The sequence below is a fragment of the Cyprinus carpio genome, chromosome A17, assembly GCF_018340385.1.
Source record: "Cyprinus carpio isolate SPL01 chromosome A17, ASM1834038v1, whole genome shotgun sequence".
Taxonomy (NCBI): Eukaryota; Metazoa; Chordata; class Actinopteri; order Cypriniformes; family Cyprinidae; genus Cyprinus; species Cyprinus carpio.
In genome coordinates, this window is record NC_056588.1 from 4,790,667 (window position 1) to 4,807,988 (window position 17,322).

Sequence of the window (17,322 nt, forward strand, 5' to 3'; positions counted from 1 at the left end):
CTCTGCCTTCCCATCATGCCACTCTCCATCCAGTCTGATTGAATTACTGACTCTCAGTTCATCTGCGATGGAGCATCCATCTTATTTTCCGCCTGGAATTAAAAGCCCGGCGACTTTAATTGATGTGAAAGACCATTTTCACCAAAGCATGTTTGATGTGTTACAGTCAGGACATAAAATAAATAATGAAATTAAAAAAGAAAATGCATCAAAACAAAAAATAAGAAAAAAAATATAATTAAAAGTACATAAAATATAAATAATGAATTAAATAAATGAAAATAAATGCAATCATATAACAATGTATGTACTTTTAGTAATGCTTTGCCTATTATTTGTTTTTAGTGGATTTAATGCAGTGTAATCTTTATTACACATTATATGTTAGCTAGGTGGTCAGGTATTTCACATCATAGCTGTATTTGGAAATATAGTAAATATGTAGCATGTATTTCAGCACGCTCTATTGAACCAATCAATATTCAGAACTGCTTTATTGCCATCTTGCCATCTGCAACTAAATGATTACTTTTTTATATACCATTTTGTTAGTGTAGTCCTCATAATTTACATTTACTTCTAAAATGTTTTTACTTTCTGTGGTAGAATCAGTATTGTTATTGTGAACTGGAACTAAAACAAAATCTTTTTTTTTCTTTAATTAACATATAGGTGAAATTAAATAAAATATAAATATTAGATGAAAACTTAAACTTAAAAACCATACAATTAACTAAACTAAAATATACTGAAGTACTAAAATTACAACAACAACAAAAAAATATTAAAAAAAATATTGAAAAATAAAAAAAACCCGAATAAAAACGACAAAAGCACATAAAAATGACTGAAACCGACTAAAATTAAAGCGAAAATAAAACAATAAAAGCTCATTTCAAATGTTAAAAAATACTATAATAGTAAGTATTACTAAAATAGTACTGGGTGGGAAATATTGTAATGGACCAGGATATAAAGGTATATTGAAGTTTTTTCATCCTGTAAAGTTTTTGATCCAGTTTTCTCATTAGCAGCTCCCTTGTAAAATCAATGAAGCACCTGCCACAACAGTGCAACACCTTAAACATGAAAGTGCTACTTTTTAGAATAACCATCTTTTTAAAAACAAAGTATGAAAAATCTGCCTCAGGTGTGTCTTATTAAATATGAATAAATGAATTATCTGCTGCATCATTCTGCACCAATGCAGAATTGGCTTTTTTTTTCTTTTTTTTATGAACTGTTGTGATGTTTGAATTGCTGTGCATATTTTTGTCCTATTTCCGCAGATATTATCTTGGATTCCTGTTTCTGTTTTCTCTTTCCCACCCAAACTAGAGGAATCTGTCTTTTGAAGTTCAATGTGGTCTGAATGTGTGCTGTGACATATGGCTTTGTTTAGTGGCCCCTTTCATGTCAACAGCAGGGGTATTTATGCATGTGACTGTGTTTGAGGGCAATGTCCAGAAATGAATATAAGGACGCTGCCAATCAACAGGCTGTTGTTCCGGTTCTGGTCCTGCGGGTGAACCTGCGTTTAATGCCCAGTGCTGCCAACGCGGCGTATGTGCTTACTCAACCACACTAAGACATATGGCAAATGTCAGCGGACTGTCAAACCAAGGGCATTTCTGGAAATAAAAACCCATTTAAGGCAGACAAAACATTCTTGTGATTAGGCACGGTACATTTTCCAACTATATTTCTAAGCATGATTATGCTAATTTTGTCAGTTTTCCAGCTTTAATGGATTTTTAAATGTGTTTGTCTAGCGTGTGTGTGACATCTGTCACTGTGGTTTATGCCAGAGTGCTGGTCTGCAAGCTAAATATCATATTAGAAAGTGTGAAATAGACCACACGTACTGGCGTAATGCTCATGAGGCCAAACAGGCACCATGACTTTTAGTACCTGCCCTATTTTAACTCTACCGTTCCACTCAATGCTTTCAAAAGGCCTGCCAATCATCATAATGCAAGAAATGTGATTGTATGCAAAGCGATCCATCACCAACTTGATTCTCGGTCTGGTCGTAGGCAAATCCTACACTATGATCGGCAAGGACGACTCCATGCAGAGTTTAGGGATAATCCCGTGTGCCATCTCCTGGCTCTTCAAACTGATCAACGAGTGCAAGGAAAAGACAGGCGCACGTTTCTCCGTACGAGTGTCGGCTGTGGAGGTCTGGGGAAAAGACGAGAACCTGAAAGATCTGTTGTCGGAGGTGGCGACAGGCAGTTTGCAGGACGGTCAGTCTCCAGGAGTCTACCTCTGTGAGGACCCCATCTGTGGGATGCAGGTAAAAGATCTTAATGCTACTATAAATCAGCCTTTTTGATTTCCTGAAAAATTTAAAAACTGTGGCACTATTAAAAAAAAGCAATGTTGTGGGTTTGAGGCCAGTGCTTTTTTAGTATTATTTAGATAGGCAGGAAAAAGGGTTTTGACTATTTTGCAATTCTATTTGTTAGTGATGTAGAAGTTACACACTTTGACTTTAAGATCCTTTATGACATGATGCCAAAAATTCATGTTTTTCTTTTCATTGCTGATTCTCTCTAAAATGGTAACAAATAATTATTTTGAAAATAATTTTTTTTTTTTTTGCCTTATTCTGGGAATACCCCCAGTGTAATAAAACAAAACAAGCATGACAATCAGCTTCCAATAAAGATGGCATTGTTGGGTAAAATGCTAATACATGATGAGAGGATTAGCTGAGCAGAGGCAACCCCTGTCTCTGTAATCCTCAGACTTGTGCACTAATCTAATCTTGGACTGATACCGCACAGCAATGGATTGTAATGACGGTCAGCCTTATAACACAGAACCAGCTTCAGACATGATACCCAAGGCCATGCTGACATGATTATTACCAAATAACAAACAGAAGAATTTCTTCATAGATATTAAGATGTATGAACTAACAGTGCTTTAATGCTTTCTTTTATTTTCTGTAGTATTTTCTGTGGTTGACCAATATGGAGTTTTTTGAAAGCCGGTGCCAATGTCTTGAACAGGGTGGCCAGTAGCCTATATTTATCACACTGTTTTATTTTTTTGTTTGTTTGTTTTTTGTGTGTATGTGTGTTTTTTTTTTTTTTTTTTTTGTATATATATTTTTAAACACTTTATTTAATTATTTTTATATTGATTTGATATATCTACTAATATATATATATATATATAATTTTCTGAATAAATAAGCATTCCGTTGATGTATGGCTTGTTAGGATCTGACAATATTTGGTTGAGATACAACTATTTGAAAGAGAAAATCACATTTAAATTTGTCCAAATGAAGTTCTTAGCAATGCATATTACTAATCAAAAATTAAGTTTTGATATATTTACAGTAGGAAATTTACAAAATATCTTCATGGAACATGATCTTTACTTAATATCCTAATGATTTTGGCATAAAAGAAAAATCTATAATTTTGTCCCATGCAATGTATTTTTGGCTCTTGCTACAAATATACCCCAGAGACTTAAGACTGATTTTGTGGTCCACGGTCCCATATAATACACACACACACACACACAAGCTCACTCTCTCTCTATGTCTCTTTCTCCGCGCCTCTCTGTCTCTCTCGCTCTCTTTCTAATAACTTAATTAATAACTGCAGTAGAATGCTATCAATGGCTCAAGCCTCCATTACAACTTCAAAATGAAATTTTGGAACCAGCAAAAGAAGCGTTGGATGAAATGCGGAAGAAATAATCCTACTCACAATAGCGATTTTAGTACAAAAATCGGACGAATCCCTTTAAATATATCATCTGATCAATGTCTTGAGGTGTGGTAACCGTAGTATAAGCGGAATAATTGACTCCAGGCCATTGAATTATTAGAAAAATAATGCACACTTGAGGTGTAACGGGGGTGTGCAGTATTTTTCTAATAATTCAACGGCCCGTCGTCAATTATTCCTTATTATAACTTAATAAAACTAAATAAAAATCTATATAAAAATTTCTATATAAAAAAACAAGCAAACAGATATATACTTTAGAAAGAAACTTGTAATCCTATTATAGTATTTTTCACAAAGTCAAAAAAGTCCTGGTGCTGTCAATAAAAGTCTGACTGCTCGCACTCATCAGCCAAACAGCAAAACTTTGCAGCAGATGAGATAATAAAATTGTTAAATATCAGCCCATTTATCTACCTTGGCAATATTTCAGTAGACCACTCAGTGTTGAATTGCCATCTTTGGAGTCCAAAGTCAGTATTGTTTCTAATATCAAATGTTTTTTTTAGCCAAAACTGTGCAATAAAATTCACATTTACGTCCCTGGTGTTTTTACACAGTTACAGAATCAGAGTGAGTTGCGTGCTCCTACGGCTGAGAAGGCCGCTTTCTTCTTGGATGCTGCCATTGCTGCACGTTACAGCAGTAAGCCAGACTACGACGAAGAGGAGCACCGTAACTCTCACATGCTCTTCACCTTACACATCTACCAGTATCGAATGGAAAAGACCGGCAAGGGTGGAAGTGAGTATCATTATAGGTTAGTGTTTCAGTAGAAACTCAACAAGAACATGAAACATTAATTTTTTTTTAGGTTCCAAAATTTTGGCTATTGCTGGTTAACCTTGTTAATGTACTCTTATGATGGACACCAGTATCTTCAGCTGTACTAGTCTTATCTGCTCTCTTCCATGGTTGATTTCAAACTTTCTCATTATACTTCCAAATGTTGCCTGTGTGGTTTATAAATAGTCTGCTGCTGATAATCTTTGAGAGGGGTGTGATAACAGACAACACCCCCCCCCCAAAAAAAAACCAACAACAAAAAACTTACAAGATGTACAATCTGATCTAAAAGCTGTCTGGCTTTTTCTGGAGAACAGTGCTAGCATGGGTGTTTAGGGTATTCGAGAATGTAGAATTACCTCCAAACTGTGTATAATGAGCTCTTTTTTTTTCTTGTCACTTTTTAGTGTAAGCAGTGTCATGAAATCCACTCAGGATGTTTCCATGGCTAAGGTTAACTTGCATAATAGAAACACACAGAGATATAATGTCACCATTTGAAATATAAGTTCATTAACCTCAGTGTTTTCACTAATAAGTTCCATTTATCATTACTAGTTTTTTGTTAGGTTACAATAATACTTTATAATGGAATTATATGCTCATCATGAGGTTTTCAGCAGTTTTTATACTTTTTTTCAGTTTCTTTACATCCTATTGCTTTTCCAAATTCTTTGCAAGCTTTATACTTTCTTACTTAAAGGGATACTCCACCGCAAAATGAAAATTTTGTCATTATTCACTTACCCCCATGTCGTTCCAAACCCGTAAAAGCTTTGTTCGTCTTCGGAACACAATTTAAGATATTTTGGATGAGAACAGGGAGGCTTGAGACTGTCCCATAGACTGGCAAATAAGTAACAGTGTCAAGGTCCAGGAAAGTATGAAAAGCATTGTCAGAATACTCCATCTGCCATCAGTGATTAAACCGTAACGTTATGAAGCGATGAGAATACTTTTTGTACACGAAGAAAAGACTGTGTCTCTCCAAATCAGCATAGCGCCATTTTGACAATTCTGAGCTGTACGCAGGCGGTGTACGCTCTTCTGTGTCAGCCGTGCCACAAGGATACGTTTTTTTACGTGTATTTACGTTTTGGTTTGAAAGCAAACAGCGCATTATCACAGCGCGGCTGACACAGAAGAGCGTACGCCGCCTGCGTACTACTCAGAATTGTCAAAATGGCGCTATGCTGATGTGGAGAGACACAGAGGAGAGGAATTGTTGAATAAAGTTGCTATTTTTGTTTTCTTCGTGTACAAAAAGTATTCTCATCGCTTCATTACGTTACGGTTGAATCACTGATGGCAGATGAAGTATTCTGACGATGATTTTCATACTTTCCTGGACCTTGACAGTGATACTTACTTGCCAGTCTATGGGACAGTCTCAAGCCTACCGGATTTCATCCAAAATATCATAAATTGTGTCCCGAAGACGAACAAAGCTTTTACGGGTTTGGAACGACATGGGGGTAAGTGATTAATGACAAAATTTTCATTTTGCAGTGGAGAAACCCTTTAAACTAAGTAGCCTCTTTAAATATTTAAATTATTCAGTGGCACTACCTGTAATATTACAAAAAAATACTGTATAATGCAGTGTTTAAATTGTATTTTCAAATCATATTTCACACACACACACACACACACACACACACACACACACACAAAAACATACTCACAAATAATATTAAACACACACACACATATATACATATATGGAATTTTTACCTTTATGAGGACATATTTTATATATACTACTATGCATTTATTTGACCAAAAATACAGTAAAAATAGTAATGTTATGAAACATTATAAAAATTTTTATAACTATTTTCTGAGTGAATTTATTTCAAATGTAATTTATTCCTGTGATGCAAAGCTGAAACATTTATTATTAGCAACCCGTTTGATGATACCTTTTTTAGGATTTAAAGGAACAGCATTTATTTGAAATATAAATCTTTTATATTGTTATAAATGTTAAACATTATAGAAGTGTCCTTGTTGAACAAAAGTATTAGAAAAAAGTCTTACTAATGGTAGTGTAACATTACTCCGGCTGAGTCATTTCAAATTGTCACTATGTTGCCTGAAGTATAAAGTATATCATATGTTAGTTAAGAGAATGCTGAATAAAGAAAATGTTAAAAAAAGTGACATATAGCCAAGTATGGTAGTGGGCAGCCATTTATGCTGCAGCGCCCGGGGAGAACTCCGTTTAGAGTTTAGTTGTTAAATCTGACTCTCTTTTGCTTAGTGTCGGGAGGCAGGAGCCGACTGCACCTCATCGATCTAGGCAGCTGTGTTAAGGTTTTGAGCAAGACCCGTGACAGCACTACAGGACTCTGCCTCTCTCTGTCCGCTCTTGGGAATGTCATCTTGGCTTTAGTCAATGGCAGCAAGCACATCCCTTACAAGTAAGACTTTTACCTTTCACTTGACTCATCATATGATTTCAGCCAAAAACTCATTGGGTTAGACTTTGCAGTCTTATACAAATATGTTGTAACCTCAACGTCAAGATTACGATTTTACTGTTCTGGGTGCAGTCATTCACCAGTCGCTAAACTCATTAAGATGCAACATGTTTAGCCTTCATATCTCCGCTGGATGCCATTAATTCTTCTCAAACATATCTCATATGAATAATATATATATATATATATATACAAACTGACATTTTCCACCCTTTGATGTTAGGTATTATTAGTGGATTCTAATGCTGCGTTAAATCTGCAGAGAGAATGTAACCTTTATCGCTCCTCAGGGGTAATAGCTAAGTGAATTAGGCAGCTATAGAGACAGACGCAGTTTCACATTCGCTGGGATTCATTGAACGTTCTTAACACAGACCATTTCTCTGCATCTGCTGTTTTATTTCTTTAAGCAGCATGTTAATTTGAGTTAAACAGACAACTTTGAGAAGGTGCCATGTATCATCTAGTGTTTTTTCCCCAAACTTTGCAGTGCTACCATTTAGCTCCTGCAAGGCATGCTTGCATTTTTATGCCATGGCTTAATTATGGCAAATTTACATGGCAGAGCACCATGGGGTTTTAGGCTGGATGCGCAACAGATCTTGAGAGCTGAGATATACAGTAATTAGGGTTTATAGCCTTTTAGGAGGAATGCAACATTTGCACTAGATAAATTGAATTCATATGCATGCGTCATAAATGAATATAAATCTACACAAGTCACTAATTTTAGATAGTGATTTAATTAGTGATAAATATTTTAGTTGCTTTTTATCTCTCTAACTGGATGACTTAACATCTCTGATTTAATGCCAAATGTAGGATATTGTTCAGAATTATTATCAGTTCATTATTAATTATCGATTTTACGATATTAGAATGTGTTGTCCAGTTTGTGGCATAATATTAGTAGCAATAACCAGAAACCATTCACATGTGTTGTGCAATAAGTGTTTATATATTTTCCCAAGGGGTGAATGTTATTAAATGGGATATCTCAGATAACTTTATTTTTGTTACATCGTGACTAGTAAATTATGCTTGTAAAATTTGTGCTTAGTTTTCATGTGATCACTGTTAATGACCACTTAAGATTGACTACACACTTCATCAAACAAATTAGAAAAGACTATCACTGTAATCACATTACTGTACACTCTGTTGTATTTTGCTCCAAATTATTGTATAGGTCATTGATTTTTGAGAACTAAGAACTTACATGTGAATATTGTAATACTAGCTGACTCATCGTTGAAAAGCAGCTTTATATGTCACCTCTAATGGTTGCCATGGGGAAGGCAGACAGAACAGGAAATGCCAATCTGAGTCTCTCTTTCTCTGTAAAGAGAGACTGCCTGGCAGCCAAGGTTTTTTGAATCAGGGTCAGCAAATAAAATGCCCAAAGTGAAAAGGAGTTATTTCTATAAAACCTTGATTTTTGAATGCATCCATTTTCCAAATACACTTTATTCTGAAAAGGTTAACTCATTTTACAAATAATGTTCAAATTGATGTTCAAATCTTCACTTTTAAATATTTGGTTACACAACTATCATTTTGCTAACTAACGAGCTTCCATTTTTTTTGTTTACAGAGATAGTAAGCTAACAATGCTGTTACGTGAGTCCCTGGGAAACATGAATTGTCGCACCACTATGATAGCCCACATTTCCTCGTCACCCAGCAACTTCTCAGAGACACTCTCTACCCTTCAAATCGCCTCTCGTGTTCTTAGGCTGAAGAAGAAGAAGGCTAAAGTAAGCGTGGTATGATCCTGTCCTACACTTTATTGAACTTTCTTTTAGCATAGAATGATTCACCATTGTATTTTATGTTTATTACTTTAAAATGCAGTGTTTTTATCTTTTGTAGCAATACACATCCAGTTCCTCTGGTGGTGAGAGCTCATGTGAGGAAGGAAGAATGCGTCGCCCAACACAGCTGAGAACCATCCATTCTAGAAATGTTGTTGATTCAGAGATGCCCCTGCTACACCTCTCCAGTGACCCTGAGGATTATTCCAGCAGCGAACAGTCATGTGACACAGTTATCTATGTAGGTCCAAATGGCTCAGCCCTCTCAGACAAAGAGCTAACAGACAACGAAGGTCCTCCAGAGTTTGTTCCTATCATCCCATCCCTACATAATAATAAAGCAGATCTTGGCAAGGCTTCTTTGACATCACAACCATCTCAACAGGTTGTAGCCCCACAAGTTCAGGCTTCACAGTCTGTCCAACTCTTGCAGACCATTCATCCCCAGCCTCTTCCACCTTTGCCAGAGGAAGGTGCTGAGCCAGGTAAAAAGGAAAAAGACTGTCTTAAGTGTAACACTTTTGCAGAGCTTCAAGAGAGGCTAGACTGCATTGATGGAAGAGAAGAGGTTACAAAATTTCCCTTTGAAGAAGTCCCTGCCAACAGAGCTGCCAAATTTGAGCCTGACCATGGTCAAGTCGTTAAAGGGGGTCAGCAATCCAGTTCTCCCAAGAGGATCTCTGACCAGCAACTGGAGGAGATCCGTGAGGTGGTTGAAGAAGCAGAGATTGCTCAGTCAATAATTGAAAGCTTGACACAGTCTTCAACAGGCAGCCGTGGACTCTCCAGCAGCAGAAGTGTGACTGGCAGCAGTGGTATTGGGCAACTAACTCCTCTTCACAGAGCCAAGAGCTCCAGTTTACATGACAGCAAAGAATCCATCAGTGGTGGAAGCAGCAGTGAGAGTAAACCTCGTCCTATGGGCTCCCCACGGTTGGGCATTGCCAGTCTTACGAAAACCTCAGAGTACAAACCACCATCCTCTCCCTCTCAACGCTGCAAAGTGTACACCCAGAAAGGAATAATGCCTGGCACACCACCTCACTCCTCACATAATCTTAATAAAGACTCTAGAAAATCATCTACTGAGTCTTTGCTTAGTCCTGAATCTAGAACCTCTCCAGTTGGGATGAGCCCACAAGTCCTAAAGAGATCTTCATCATCCAACAGCCTTGGATCAGCTGAGACACTGTGTGATGATGTTCCCCAGCTGCCTTTGGACAGTAAGAAACATGTGAATGACGCCACAGTTACACTGGAGCATCCTTTGGAACCCAATGGAGAGGATGAACTGGTGCTTACCCTTGTGGAAAAGCTGACAATTAGTGGGGTGATGGAAAATGGTAGACCAACCAGTATTATCAGTTTTAACAGTGACTGCTCGGTGCAGGCTATGGCATCGGGTTCAAGACCTGTTAGTATAATTAGCAGCATGAGTGAAGACCTAGAACATTACACCACTGCTCCCTGCACTACCACCGCCACTATCTCACAATTCAACATTGCTAAATTCCTACCTCTCAGCAAGATAGAAGGGGACCCCCAGGCTAGTCGTCGTTCCTCAGTCAACTCATGGCTGAGTGAAATGAGTGCTGGCAGTGATGGCGACCAGTCATGTCATAGCTTTGTTGCCCAACAGTGCTTTGGAGAAGGTGAGGAAATAGCTGAAGACAGGCTTTTAGAAATTCAAGAAGAAGGTGACATAGACCCCGAGTCAAATGACCAAAAGAACTCAGACAAAGAGAGTGATTCGATAAAAACCGAAGTGAATGATAAAAACACAGCTAAACACAAACTAGACAAGCTGTCCTCAACCTCAAGTGGCTATGTTACTTTTAAGACCAATATCACAACTCACCCATGTGCTGCTGTTAAGCCAATGGTTTTGCAGGAAACCCCTCTAGTCAAAGATCCCAAATCACCATCTGTTCTAATCTCAAGTGAGATAAATTTTGACGACCCTTGGATGAAAAGGGAGGGATGTGAAGAGACCAAGCCTTTGGAGATGGTCTGTGATATCAAGTCAGAGAAGAGAACATCTGAATCTGTAAAAAGGAAATGGCAAGTTGACAAGCACAGCTCAAGTGAAGCAGCATGTTCCCCTGATTCCATGAACCGGGTGTTGGATGGCTGTGAGATGGTCTTCAATGCATCCGAAAGCATAATTCAAGTGTACTCTGCAGACATCCTCAGGACGGGTAGTCTCCCTCGTGCATGGCATCGCTTGAATAAGCAAGACAATCTGGAAGACCCTACATATCGTTACATGAGTGGAGAGTATAAAAGCCTTGGGGTTACCACTTCCACTCCCTGCAGTCCAAGAGCCACACTCGAAAGAAGAAGTTCAGCAGGGAGGCAAGGAATCTTTGCTCGTCAGAAAGGAATCCCACCATTGCCACCTGTAAGGAAGTCTAGCCTTGACCAGAGGAATCGAGCAAGTCCACAGCATAATCCAGGAAATTCTCAGACACCAAACCAGCATCTGTCTTTCCTTGGCAGCACACCTGAAGATCTGGCCGGTAAACATAAAGGACCAAATGTAGAGAGCAGCAGACTCTTCAGTGCCAAACTTGAGCAGTTAGCAAACAGAACCAATTCCTTAGGGAGGTCTCATGGGGCACATTATAACTGTCATTCCTTAGAGAGGGCTGAAAGTTTGAGCTCTCTAGGCTCTAAAGGAGGAGTTACAAAAGACAGTACAATGCCTAGGACAGGTAGGAGCATCACCCGTGGTTTGCTCTCATCACCTACCAATGGACCAAATGGTAATAATAATGCCCCACAATCACCCAAAGCAAATCAATCCAAAATCTCTGCAGTTAGCAAACTCCTTATGGCAAGCCCCAAAGCTCGAAGCTTATCAACCTCTAGCACAAAGACCCTGAGTTTCTCCACCAAGTCCCTCCCACAGTCAGTAAACCGAAGCTCAAGTTTGCCATCCAATGGAAAGAACCAGAACCAAAATTCATGGTCAACTCAGTCCTTAAGTCGCAGCAGGGGGACCGGGTTAGTATCTAAGCTACCTTTAAAAGCAGTGAATGGACGAATCTCTGAGCTCCTTCAAGGTAGCGCCAGCTCTCGTGCTGCCCAAGGACATGGGGCTTCAGACACTGAGGAGAGAGGAGCAGCAGTCCAAGGAGATGAAAGGCCGGTGGTCCATACTTTGCCCTCACCTTACAGTAAGATTACCGCCCCAAGAAGGCCTCACCGTTGCAGTAGCGGACATGCCAGTGACAATAGCAGTGTTCTAAGCGGAGAGCTTCCTCCAGCCATGGGAAAGACTGCTTTGTTCTACCACAGTGGTGGCAGCAGTGGCTATGAGAGTATGATACGAGACAGTGAGGCCACAGGAAGCACATCATCTGCTCACGACTCGATGAGTGAAAACAGCAGCTCTGTCAGTGGTCGCAGGAGCCTTAAGAATTCAAAGAAAAGAAGTAATACAGGTAAGCAAATATCAGATGCTAAAAACTACTGCTTCTGTATGCTTAAAATCCATAATACAACATAAAAAATTATTTTACTACTTGCTTTTTTGTTGTGTAATACAATGTCAACATACTCCTGTCAACTTGGTTAATGTACCATATAGGCCTATATATATATATATATATGTATAAATGTACCATATAGGCCTATATATATATATATATGTATAGGGTCTATACTTGTTATGAAAGATTTATTTTAACGGACATAGACTGAATATAAACCAAAAAATCCATTATAAGAAGGTTATAAATTGATTTGCATTTCAGTGTGTCAAATAAGTATTTGATCCCCATGCAAAACATGACAGAGGTAAGACGTTTCTTGTAGTTGGTCATCAGGTTTGCACACATCTCAGGAGGGATTTTGGTCCACTCTTCTTTACAGATTCTCTCTAAATCTTTAAGGTTTCTTTGCTGTCACTTGGCAATTCAAAGTTTCAGCTGCCTCCACAGATTTTCTATTTCTTTTTGAGCCACTCCTTTTTTGCCTTGGCGGTATGTTTTGGGTCATTGTTATGCTGGAAGATCCATCCCCGACCCATCTTCAGTGTTCTGGCTGAGGGAAGGAAGTTCTCATTCAATATTTTACGGTACATAGCCCCATTCATCAGCCCCTCAATGCAGTGAAGTCGTCCTGTACCCTTAGCAGAGGGTCTTGTTGCCCATCCCAGCCTTGTGTACAGTAGGTCTACAATCTTGTCCCTGACATCCATTGACAGCTCTTTGGTCTTTTCCCCATGGGGATGGAGAGGTAATAATGAAAGATACAGATTGTCTGGACAAGTGTCTTTTATACACATAATGAGCTGACATTAAGAGTACTTTCTTAAAGTGACAGAACTAATCTGTGTTATAAATGGCACATAACCAATCTGTGGGAGCAAGAATTCTTTCTGGTTGGTAGAGGATAAAATACTTATTTGACTCATTGAAATGCAAATCAATTTATAACCTTTATATAATGTGGGTTTTTTTTTTTTTTTTTTTTTTTTTTTTTGGTTGATATTCTGACCCTATCCATTAATATAAATCTACCATAAAAATTATAGACCTTTCATTTCCTTGTAAGTGGGCAAACTTACAAAATCAGCAGGGGATCAAATAATTATTTTCCCCACTGTATATTTATTTATTTATTTATAAATTCTATGTCTGTAGTCTGCTTCAAAATTTTGGCAAATGTATTTAATGGCTTATCGTGGAATCCATCTTTCTGAATTACAAAAGTTCAAAGATCTCAGCACAGTTAATGTTATCCCTAATGAATTGTGCTCAAGAAAATGTATTGTACTACAAAGCTTTAAGGACTCATTCCAGATTATAGTTGGAAGAAACTAAACTTTTTAAACCGCTCTACTCCCCTCTACATGCTTGGATGATCTGTTTTGATACTGACTGATAGCAGTTGCCAAACTTAGCTGTGGGTGGTCTTTCAATATTTAGTGCTGCATAAATTCCTGAATACACACCTCCTCTCCCATTTCCTCAGGAAAAGAATTTTACTCTATTTCTCGCCACCACAAACCTTTGCATGGTGGAAAAACTGAAAATTTAAATCCTTTCTCAGACACAAAAGCTAGACAAGTACACGTTGCACCGCAAAGAAAAGTAGTATTGCAATTGTTGCAAATACCTTATTTGAAAAGGCCTTTGCAAGGATATAAAAGCACAACCACAGTTAAAATTTACATCAACTGCCAACCGCAAACGTTCTCCTGAACTCAGAGCACTGTCTCTCTAAGGCAATGAGGGAAGCCTAAAAGTTTGACCTTTTCGGTGTCATTTTCAGACCAAATGACAGGCTGAGACACATCAATATTACCTTGTTCCTTGATTCCAAATCAGATCACTTATCAGCAGACCTGGAACTGTCAATTTCTATGCAAATTGGGGAACTACTTCCGGCAAATTCCCTATTGTAGACTTGGTTCCCCCAGACTGGTCAGATAAGATACTGTTTTCATTACATGGCTGCATCAAATTGGTGCGGCTCTGTGAAGGCTAAATTTCGGCTCAGCAGCACTGTAGCATACTTTGACACTTTTTTTGTCTTTTCACTTGGTTTAATTATAAAACAACTCAAGATTGTAAAAATGTGTTTACATGGTGCTCATAATATGTCATTGTTTCTTCCCTAGGGTCCCAGAGACGCCGTCTAATCCCTAACCTCACCTTAGACACCACCTCTCCCGTGAGAAAGCCGCTCATCAGTCCAGGAGTACGCTGGGTGGATGGTCCCCTCCGGCCAACACAGAGGGGTTTAGCTGAACCTTTTGAGATTAAGGTTTATGAGATTGATGATGTTGAACGTCTACAGAGGAGGCAAACCGTAGGCAATAAGGTAAAAGTGTTTTTACAGCAGTTCTTGTCAGTGCTTTAGAAAGATGCATCACTTGTTGTTGTGCCCTCAGGAAGTGGTATACTTTAGTGCCAAACTGAAGATATCAGAGCATCGGCAACAGAGAATCTCAGACGTGCGGGCCAAGTATGATTGGCTGAAGAAGGAACTAGAGCAAACCAAACAACATCTGATGCTGGAGCCAGAGAAATGGACCACTGAATGTAAGTCATTTGCACACTTTGGGTTGATATCAATAGTACCGTTTCTAGTCCAAGAAATGATCATATATGAACAAAATAAAATACATTGCAAAATTCACTAAATAGCTATGCAACCTGCAGGCATTGTAAAATGTTCTTCAAGACAAAAGTGTGGAGTGTGGTGGGTTTAACTTCTGTCAGTTAACATCCGTTTCCTTAATTTTTGCAGTTGACCTTCAGCAGACGTTTGAAGTGGACTCTCTGGAATACTTGGAAGCTCTGGAGTTTGTCACGGAACGACTGGAGAATCGGGTCAACTTCTGCAAAGCTCATCTAATGATGATCACATGCTTTGACATCACCTGTCGGCGACGGTAAAATATTCGCCAAGTATTATGGACAGTTGGAAGTGGAAAAGGCTTGGCAGGGTGTATGTGAGCAAGTTACAAAGTTCATCACTACAGTGATGGCTGAAATGATTAGGAAGATATAAAGGCTTAAATTTTTTTCTAAAATGGATTTTGGTGGGGAACGGAAAACGCTGGACTTGGAGAGTTGACGAAAAGAAAAGTAACGTTGTCCCACATAGATGGATGACCACTTTGGAACTTCGGAGTCGCTGTCTGCAAAAATGGCTTGCTCGCTTGCTGTGAACAAAATAAATATATTGCCATATATGGATAAAAGAACAGATTGTTAAAGAAGATAAAGAAAAAAAGAACAAAAAGGACGACAAGTGCCTTGTGAACACTTCAATATCTTGGAAACCTATGGACAAAAATCCATATTTGTGTACAGATGGTGCTAGCTTAAAAAACATGCATACAAAAAACGTAAAAAAAAAAAAAAAAAAAACATTTAAAAGTAACAAGAAAAAGGAAACACTGCTTGTTAAATGATGTTCAATCTCTTTGATTCTGTCTCGGTATTTGTATTGTTATACACTAGTCACATTCAACATGAACTGTTAACTGTGTTTTATATGATTTTTTGTATTCTTGGATACACTGAGGCCACATAGAGGGTTTCATATTCCATGGAATAGCACAGCAGGACATCTCGAAGAATGATTCTGGCAGTGGCTCATTGATTTTTCACATCCCTCGCAGTTATGTTGGCATTTTCAGCAGTGTGACACCTCGCGCTGGGCCCCTCCAAAGTGAGAAGAATCCTCAGTCTGGCAGGACCAACAAGGATCTTTATTATTAATAATGCATCCCAACTTCTTGGGCATTTTTAAAACAAAACTTCCCAGTATAATTTTGTTCGTCAAATACAACATTAGTAGAAATCGTGGAATTTAGTGTGTTGCATTGCATTCCAGATCATATTGGTGCATATGTCTGCTCATTGGCCTTCCCTCTATGTGGTCTCATTGTAAGTGTGCTGACCCTTTGATATAAATGTTTATATATACAGTATATATATGGTGCTTGAGACAGTTTCAGCTCTAAACGTTTATAGACGAGTATATAGCCTGTTTCTGGTACTAACTAAAGACTTCATACGCTTTTCAATCCTCGCTTCACTCCTCTTCCCTGCCCTGACCCTCGCCAAAGCAAAGGGGAGCAATATTCTGCTTCCCTTTTGACCTTTTGCCATTGTAATGAATGAAGGATATTATTTATTTTTAACCTCAGGAGGCCTGTATGACAGAGATGCTTATATTCTATAATTTATTTAGCCTGCAAAGCACTATGCATTAAAATTGTACAGTAGACAAATTCATGCCACATATATATATAAAATATACTTATATATTTCACTTTTGTTCTTTATCTATTATATAGGTTTTGTTTTTTGCATTTCTTTGTATTCACATCTGTTGCCAAATAATGGGAGACGAGAGAACAAGTAATTTCCATGTTTATTCATGAAATATTTTTCATCACAAGCCGTCACATTCTTCAGCATCTGTGGATCGTTTAAGTAATACATTGTGTGATATGCGGAACAATGTGAAACGAATATCGTCCTTAATGCGATTAAATGTTGACGAACATGGTTGCAAATCTAAGGACTGGCTTCCTTTCACTAATTCATGTGAATAGAAAGGAAAAGCAAAAAATGAGAGTTTGGAATTACAGATGGATGAGAGAAGATGAGAAAAGTTGTCAACATATTGCTTCATATTAATACTGCGACAGTCAGCATGATTTCTTGTTCTATGAGGAAAAAACACAGCCTGAATAAGAGTTTGATTGACATACGGACTGATGTAAATAAAGGATGTTTCAGAAGCTGCATTCTTTTTTCTGCCTTATTCTGCACAACTAATTAATAACTAAAATTATTTGTATCTTCTCTTAAAACATTTCTCAGATACTATATATATATATATATAGAGAGAGAGAGAGAGAGAGAGAGAGAGAGAGAGAGAGAGAGAGAGAGATCTTTGGAGAGAGAGAGAGAGAGAGAGAGAGAGCATCTTTGGGATGTGGTGGAACGGGAG

General features: G+C 38.2%; 1 protein-coding gene across 3 annotated transcripts in view; it reads left to right on the forward strand.

The window, feature by feature from the left end:
- The window catches only part of kif26ba (kinesin family member 26Ba), a 90,700-nt gene extending 73,584 nt beyond the window's left edge, over positions 1 to 17,116 (forward strand). For 2 of the 3 annotated variants that reach the window (XM_042773639.1, XM_042773642.1), the window contains 8 exons: positions 2,037 to 2,299; positions 4,316 to 4,499; positions 6,805 to 6,964; positions 8,619 to 8,790; positions 8,897 to 12,284; positions 14,468 to 14,670; positions 14,741 to 14,891; positions 15,100 to 17,116. In XM_042773639.1, coding sequence (XP_042629573.1) covers positions 2,037 to 2,299; positions 4,316 to 4,499; positions 6,805 to 6,964; positions 8,619 to 8,790; positions 8,897 to 12,284; positions 14,468 to 14,670; positions 14,741 to 14,891; positions 15,100 to 15,248 — 4,670 coding nt within the window. In that variant the 3' untranslated portion in view covers positions 15,249 to 17,116. The remainder of the gene's footprint in view (positions 1 to 2,036; positions 2,300 to 4,315; positions 4,500 to 6,804; positions 6,965 to 8,618; positions 8,791 to 8,896; positions 12,285 to 14,467; positions 14,671 to 14,740; positions 14,892 to 15,099) is intronic. The other variant, XM_042773641.1, reaches the window with a different exon arrangement.
- The last annotated feature ends 206 nt before the right edge of the window (positions 17,117 to 17,322 follow it).